Source organism: Mandrillus leucophaeus, unplaced genomic scaffold (genome assembly GCF_000951045.1).
Source record: "Mandrillus leucophaeus isolate KB7577 unplaced genomic scaffold, Mleu.le_1.0 Scaffold260, whole genome shotgun sequence".
Taxonomy (NCBI): domain Eukaryota; kingdom Metazoa; phylum Chordata; class Mammalia; order Primates; family Cercopithecidae; genus Mandrillus; species Mandrillus leucophaeus.
The window spans coordinates 1601276-1609975 of NW_012102699.1; the positions used below are offsets into that span (position 1 = coordinate 1601276).

The 8700-nt window shown below is 34.2% G+C and overlaps 1 protein-coding gene across 4 annotated transcripts in view; it reads right to left on the reverse strand.

The window, feature by feature from the left end:
• Nucleotides 1-8700, reverse strand: part of VPS13A (vacuolar protein sorting 13 homolog A (S. cerevisiae)) — a 256563-nt gene that overhangs the window by 195125 nt on the left and 52738 nt on the right. For all 4 annotated transcript variants that reach the window (XM_011984082.1, XM_011984081.1, XM_011984083.1 and 1 more), the window contains exons 16-17: nucleotides 6068-6162; nucleotides 5307-5449 (exon numbers count right to left, since the gene is read on the reverse strand). In XM_011984082.1, coding sequence (XP_011839472.1) covers nucleotides 5307-5449; nucleotides 6068-6162 — 238 coding nt within the window. The remainder of the gene's footprint in view (nucleotides 1-5306; nucleotides 5450-6067; nucleotides 6163-8700) is intronic.

The following is an 8700-nucleotide window of genomic DNA, read 5'->3' on the forward strand; positions in this document are numbered from 1 at the left end:
GAGTTAATGGGTGCAGCACACCAACATGGCTCATGTATACATATGTAACAAACCTGCACGTTGTGCACATGTACCCTAGAACTTAAAGTATAATAATAATAAAAAAAAGAACTACAAAGAGAAGAGCAAATTAAACCCAAAGCTCACAGTATGAATAAAATAATACATATCAGAGTGGAGACAAATTAAATAGATAAAACAAAAACATCAGAGAGAATGAAAAAAATCAAAGTTGCCACTTTGAAAAGGACAACATACTTAACAAACCTTTACCTAAAATAGGACCAAAAAAACCACTAAAGATGCAAATATCTATAACTAGAAATGAAAGTGGAGGCATTATGACACACCATAGAAGAATAAAAAGTACTACAAACAAGTACTGCAAAAAAATAGTACCAGCAAAACAAAGAAATGAACAAATTCCTAGAAATATACAAATTACAAAAACTGCCTTAAGAAGAAATAGAAAATCAGATAACTAATAGGAAGTAAAACCTTTCTATAACCTTAAAAACCTATAGTAAAATTACTGTAACTTACAGATCCTACTATACCTATAAACTATCAGTAAAACTTTACAATAAACTTTAGTATAGTAAAACTTACTATAACCTTTTAAACTTACTTATAGTAAAACCTATAACTAGTTAGGAGTAAATCAGTAATCAAAAACTCTCAACAAAGAAGAATTCAGCTGACACGGTTTGGCTGTGTCCCCACCCAAATCTCATCTTGAATTTTAGCTCCCATAATTCCCCCATGTCGTGGGAGAGATCTGACGGGAGGCAACTGAATCAAGAGGGTAGGTCTTTCCGGTGCTGTTCTCATGATAGTGAATAAGTCTCACGAGGTGTGATGGTTTTATAAAGGGAGCTCCCCTGCACAAGCTCTCTTGCCTGCCTCCACGTGAGACATGACTTTGCTCCTCATTTGCCTTCTGCCATGACTGTGAGGCTGCCCCAGCCATACCGAACTATGAGTCAATTAAACCTCTCTCCTTTATAAATTACCAGTCTCAGGTATCTCTTTATTAGGAGCATGAAACAGACTAATACAAGGACAAAATGGCTTCATTTTGTGAAGTGAATTCTACAAAATATTTAAAGATTAGTAATAATCCTTCTGAAATTCTTCATAAAAACAGAAAAAGCATCTATTTAGCATTTATTTAAATGGAAAGATATCCTATGTTCACAGAAGACTTAATATTGTTATTATGGCAAGACTACCAAAAGCAATCTACATACTGAATGCAATCACTATCAAATTTCAAAGAGATACTTTCCAGAAATGGAAAAGTGAATCCTCAAATTCATAAGCTCTTGCAAGCAACCCTTAAACAGCTAAAACATTCTTGAAAGAGTAGAACAAAATAAGGAAGACACTTCCCAATTTCAAAACTTACTAAAAATCTGCAGTCATCAAAACAGTACAATATTGGTATAATAATAATCACAGTGAAAGTCTAGAATAAAAATGAGATAGAATTGAAGTCCAAAAATAGTCATACATCTATGGCCAATTGATTTTCAACAATGGTACCAGGACTGTTCATTGAGGAAAGAACAGTGTCTTCAACAAGTGTGAGGGAACACCGGGATATCTACATGCAAATTAAATGAGTTGTACCGATGCCTTATGCCATTTACAAAAATTAACTCGACACAGGTCATAAACTTATATGTAAGAGACAGAAGTATAAAACTCTTAGAAGAAAATATTGGAGTAGACTTTCACAACCTTGGCTTAGGTGAACCTTCTGAGATAAGACATCAAAAGTGTGAACAACAAAATATAAAACCAGATAAAGTGAGCTTCAAAAGTAAAAACTTTTGTACATCAAAGAACAGTGTCAATGAAGTGAAACAACAAAATAAAGAATAGAAGGAAATATTTGCAATCATGTACCTGGTGAAAGTTTAGTATCCAGAATACAAAAGAATTCTTACAACTCAACAACAAATGAAAAATATTTAAAAATAGACCCAATGAACTTACATTAAGGGCCAATATCCACATGAAAAGATGCTCAACATCATTAGTCATTAAAGAAATTCAAATCAAAACCACAATATGATACTATACTTAACACCCATAAGGATGGCTACACTTTAAAATAAAAATTAAAAAAAACAAAAAAAACAGAAAATAACAAGTGTTGGAATGCTTTGGAAAACTATGAATCCATGTATATTGCTGGTGGGATTGTAAAATGATGCAGACCACACCTAACTCACATCTAACATCATAATGGTAAAAGGATGAACACTTCCTTCTAAGAACAGAAACAAGAAGAGAAGCCCACTCTCATCATTTCTATTTAAAATACTACTGGAGGTTCTAGCCAGGGCAATTAGGCAAGAAAATAAAAGAAAGGGCATCCACACTGGAATGGAAGAAGTAAAACTATATTTGCACATTATACGATCATGTATATAAAAAATCCTAAGGAATCAACTAAAAAAAACTCGTGGAACTAATGAAACAAGTTCATCAAGGTTGCAGGGTCCAAGTGCAGTATACAAAACTCAATTGTATGTCTATACACATATAATAATCCAAAATGAAATTAAGGAAACAATTCTTTTATAATACTATCAAAAACAATAAAATACTTGCAAATAAATTTAACATAAGAGTGTACTGTATCTGAAAACTACAAAACATTGTTCAAATTTTTAAAATATCTAAATAAATGAAAAGACATTCAATGAGCATGGATTGCAAGACTTAATATTGTTTAGATGAGTAGCTGAATAATTTGTGCTGAATAATTTGTTCAGTACACCCAAAATTGATCCACAAAATTCAATGCAATCTTTATCAAATCTAAGCTTATATTTTTGCAGAAATGGACAACAATCTTAAAATTTATACAGAAGTTTAAGGAAATCAGGACAGCTAAAACAAAAAATACTGGAAGAGTCATACTTCCCGGTTACAAGTTCTACTATAAAGCCACCATAATTAAGACAGCAGGGTACCGACATAAGGCTAGACATATAGATCAATGGGATTAGAATTAAGAGTCTAGAAACAAATCCTTACATTTATGATCAACTCATAAATTTTGACAAGGCTGCCAAGATCATTCAATGGGGAAAGAACAGTTTTTTCAACAAATGGTGCTAGGACAACTGAATAATCTCATGAAAAAGAATGAAGCTGAACCCCCCCCACCTCACACCATCCAATAACATTAACTCAAAATGGATCATAACCCTACATTTGAGAGGAAATAGTATAAAATTCTTACAAGAATATATAGGAGTATATATTTGTACCACTGGAGTAGGCAAAGATTTCTGAGGTATAATGAAAAGCATGTGTAAAAAAAGAAAATATAAATTTGACTTCACCATTTAGAAAAATAAAAAGAAAACACTGGGAGAAAATAACTGAAAATTGTTTATCTAATAAGAGATTTGTATCAAGAATATATAAAGAACTCTTGCAATTGCAACTCAAAAATAAAAAGACAACCCAATATAAAATAGGAAAATAAATTTAATAGACATTCCTCCAAAGAAGACATGCACATAAAATGGCCAATAAGCACACACACAAAAAAAGCTCAAAATCCTTAGCCATCAGGAAAAAGGAAATCAACACCACAGTGAGATACCATTTCATGCTGTAATCAAAAGAACAGATAATAACAAATACTGATGAAGATATGAAGAAATTGGAAACATCATACACTGTTCATGGAAATGTAAAATGGTGAGGCTGCTTTGGGAAACAGTCTGGAAGTTCCTCAAAAGGTTAAATAGAATTAGCATATGAGACAGCAATTCCACCCCAGGTATACACCCAAGAAATTTAAAACCCACCTCCAAAGAAAATATTACTCATGAGTATTCGTAGCTGCAATACTCAGAATAGCCAAAAAGAAGGAACAATCTAAATATCCTCAACAGTTAAATCGATGAACACAATGTGACATATCCATAATAGAGATTATTAGGCAACAAAAACAATGTACTAATTCACGCTACAACAGGATGAACCTTGAAAACGTCACGCTAAGTGAAAAAAGCCAAACAGAAAAGACCACGTATGTATGACTACATTCATATGAATTGTCCAAAATGGACAAATCCTTTCAAATAGAAAGTAAATTAGTTGTTGCCAGGGGCTGGGTAAGGCGGCACTTGGGAGTGACTGCTAATGGTTACAGGGTTTCTTTGGGAGTTGTTAAAATATTCTGGAATGAGCCAGGCTCGCACCTGTAATTCCAGCACTTCAAGAGGCTGAGGCTGGTGAACTGCTTTGAGCCAACAAGCTCTAGACCAGCCTGGACAACATGGTGAAACCCCATCTCTACAAAAATTCCAAAAATTAGCAAGGTATTGGTGGCTCACGCCTGTAGTCACGGCTACTCAGGAGGCTGAAGCTGGAGATTAGCCTGAGCCCAGGAAGCAGAGATTGCAGTGAGCCAAGATCCTGACACCATACTCCAGCCTGGGCAACAGAGTGAAACCCTGTCTCAAAAAAAATAAATAAAGTTCTGGAATTAGACAGTAGTTGATATGGCTTGGCTCTGTGTCCCCACCCAAATCTCACCTTGAATTATACTCCTGTAATTCCCATGTGTTGTGGGAGGGACCTGGTGGGAGGTAATCTGAATCATGGGGTGGCTTCCCCATACTGTTCTCATGGTAGTGAATATGTCTCATGAGATCTGATGGTTTTAGCAGGGGTTTCCGCTTTTGCATCTTCCTCATTTTCTCTTGCCGCCACCATGGAAGAGGCCTCCCGCCATGATTCTGAGGCCTCCCCAGCCATGTGGAGCTGTTGGCCCAATTAAATCTCTTTTTCTTCCCAGTCTTGGGTATGTCTTCATTAGCAGCATGAAAATGGACTAATACAGTGGTGGTGGTTGTGCAACTTTGTAAATATACCAAGGTGAAATTACTATATAATACAGTTGTGAAAAATCAACGAATCATATGCCTTAAATGAATTGCAGGGTATGTGAATTACATCTCAAAGCTATTTAAAAAAAATAAAACTAAACACTCTCAGATAAAAACCACATTGTTAATACTGTTTCTTTTTGTGGGATGTAGTTGCTGATCATTTTTGTATTATTCTTTAATGCCCTGTGTTTCACTGGAATGTGGTTTTCTACTGAACGTGTATTATTTTAACAATTAAAAAAAAACCCTAAGTTTCCTGAAACCACAAAAGGATATATTAAACTATAGTGCTCTTTACAAAAGACTAGGATTGTGACCTAATGTCTAAGAACACAGTGAAGTTTTTTCATATATGATAAAAGAAAATAAATTAATACTTACTTTACTGCTTGCGCTCCTGGTCTTTGCACAATTAAGGTGCTAAATTCTTCTATTACAATATCTATCAGCTCAGGTTTTTGATGATTTTCTCTTAGAACAACAGACATACTTTTCAAGTGGACAAAAAACTTCAAGGCTTCAAACTAAGGTATATTCAGAAGAATAAAATGAAAACATATATATATATATAAACACAACAAATAATCTTATTCTTCTAGTACATTCATTTCAAAAACCACCAAATATTTTAAGAACATTTTATCTCTTCAAGAATCATCAAAATAACACCAAAAAAGAGACAATATTTATCCCTACCTTAGAAATGAAAATAAATGCAATTATAGACCCAGAAAAAAGATCACAGAACAAGTCAGTAACATATATTTTCGAAAGGATTAAAAATAGATATACGTAACATTAAATTCCAAAGCATAAGGTCAGGCGCAGTGGTTCAGGCCTATAATCCCAGCATTTTGGGAAGTCGAGGCAGGCGGATTGCTTGAGCTCAGAAGCTGAAAACCAGCCTGAGCAACATGGCAAAACCCTCTATCAAAAAAAAAAAAAAAAAAAAAAATCAGCCAGCATGATGGCGCATGCCTGTGACTCCAGCTATTCAAGAGGCTGAGGTGGGAGGATTGCTTGAGGCCAGGTTAAGGCTGGCAGCAGAGATCACACCACTGCAGTCCAGCCTGGGCAACAGAGTGACACCGTCTCTAAATAAATAAATAAATTCTAAGGTATAAGGCAAGAAAACATCTTACTGTTTTTGGCAAAGTTGGATCAACTGCTGTTTCACTATAGCCAATTGCTTCATAGAGTAAAGCTTTTTCTTCAGGTGTCAACATTTCTTCAAGAACTACAAATTATAAAGAAGTGCTTTATGTTCTTAAATAAAAACAATAAAATTAACACAATTTATCTGCCTTTAATAAACAGCATGTGAAATTTACTTTCTTGAATGCTGTTAAGAAATTATAAACACTGAATGTTTGAATGGGGCTGGCAATTTTACAAGTAATTATCCAAAATATAAACTGCTAAATATGTAAGTTTAGCAACATTAATTTATGATATTTCTATTAAGTAAGAGCTCAAAAATGGCTAACTATATTAGACAATTAATAGCACTGTGCTAATCAACACATTTAGTATAAAAAGTAAGTAGTATTAATATTGTAATTTCCTCCCACGTTATAGATGATAAAACTGAGGTTTAGTGCACTTAAATAACGTGCCAGAGACACACTGCTAATAAGTGATAGATCTAAAACATGAACCTAAGTCTCTAAACCTCCAAAGCTATACTCTTAAGCTGTTAGTTAAAAATCAAAAATCTTTCCAAGAAACAACTTCAATAAAAATTTACAATGGAGACCACTTTGGAATTTTTATTTATTTATTACTGTGCTATATGCATTCACTAAATCTCTGGGCATAAAGCTCTTTTGTAAGCACTAGTAAGATTTTTTAAATTATTTTTTATTTTTAAACTAACACACATTTTCAATGTTTTAATAGTTTTATTTGTAATAACTTTATATATAATTACATAAATATACTTCAATGTCTATTTACTTTAATTAGGCAAAAATGGCAAAACTTTATTTTGACACCCAGTGATTATGCTATAAAATGAAATGGACATACTTCCAGGTTTAACATCTGGTTGTTGTTCATTAGTATTTTGTTCTGACCAAGACCATAGCCAGCTAAACCACCCTTTATTATCCTCTGGATCTTTTACTCCTTCTTTGTAAATTTTGTATCCAGCTTTCTTTACCTAAAATGAACAAATTTTCAAATAAATGACATATTATCCTTTAGCAACTGAAACAAATATAAGCAAGACATTCTGAGAACTTATCTTCTTGAGCAAAATGAATGTAAACAATACACATATTAACAACAGAACACAGTAACTGCAACATTAGTCAAACATAAGAATTTAGGAGTACCACGTAGTTTTTCCACCATCCCATAAGAAATGATGATTGAAAAAAAATAAATTGGCTTTTAACCTTCATAACTGAATATTTGAAAAGCCCAATTATTTAGAAAGACTTTTTCCCATAGAAAGCTGTCTGATTTAAATGGATGTGCCAAAAAATATTAAATAATTTTCTTACAATACTAAAAATCAAACTGAACCATCTTTTGGAAACAGTATGTTACAGTACAAGATTAATAATATCACATCTGTCATATCTATATGGAATTTAAAATTATTTTTACTAATTGAAAAGCCAAGAATTACCTCAACTTCTGCCTGCTGTCTAGCTATAGTTATATTAAGGACATCCAAGGTTTTTTCCAACTCCTGAAAAATATAAACAAAAATGTGTTAACTTTACAAAAATAACTTTACATAAATAACTTAATAAGCACATAATCTATCAAACTGCTGCACTAAAGAAAAGATATAATAGGAAGCAAACAACAGAACACTCATCAATATAATACATATGTTAAATTCTTGGAAGCAATGCTTGAACACATATCAGCATGGAAATTAGTAAATTAGAGAGTAATATTTTGAAAAATGAAATCATACATATTATGCATAAAAGAGTTCCAAACTCTTCAAGTAATAAACACATATTAAAATATGTACATGCATTGTTTAAAATGATTTTATTTGGGTTTAAACTACAGATAAGGGTAAACATATTAGCGACATTTTCAACTAAAAATATAATTACAAGGCCAAGCACAGTGGCTCATGCCTGTATTCCCAACACTCTGGGAGGCTGAGGCAGGCGAATCACTTGAACCCAGGAGTTCCAGACCAGCCTGGGCAACATGGCAAAACCTCTACAAAACATATAAAAATTAGCTAAACATGGTGGCACATGCCTGTAGTCCCAGCTACGTAGGAGGCTGAGATGAGAGGACAGCTTAAGTCTGAGGGGTCGTGGTGCCACTGCACTCCAACCTGGGTGACAAAGTGAGACCCTGTCTCAAAAAAAACTACACATAGATATATAATCATAAATCCTTCATATTACGTGTACAGCCTGTATGTTATCATTAAGATACAGGCATACCTCAGAGATATTGCAGATTCAGTTCCAGACCACCACAGTAAGGCAAGAGTCAGACAAATGTTTTGGTTTTCCAGTCCATATAAAAGTTATGTTCAGCTGGGCACGGTGGCTCAAGCCTGTAATCCCAGCATTTTGGGAGGCCGAGACGGGTGGATCACGAGGTCAGGAGATCAAGACCATCCTGGCTAACATGGTGAAACCCCGTCTCTATTAAAAAATACAAAAATCTAGCCGGGCGAGGTGACGGGCGCCTGTAGTCCCAGCTACTCGGGAGGCTGAGGCAGGAGAATGGAGTAAACCCGGGAGGCAGAGCTTGCAGTGAGCTGAGATCCAGCCACTGCACTCCAGCC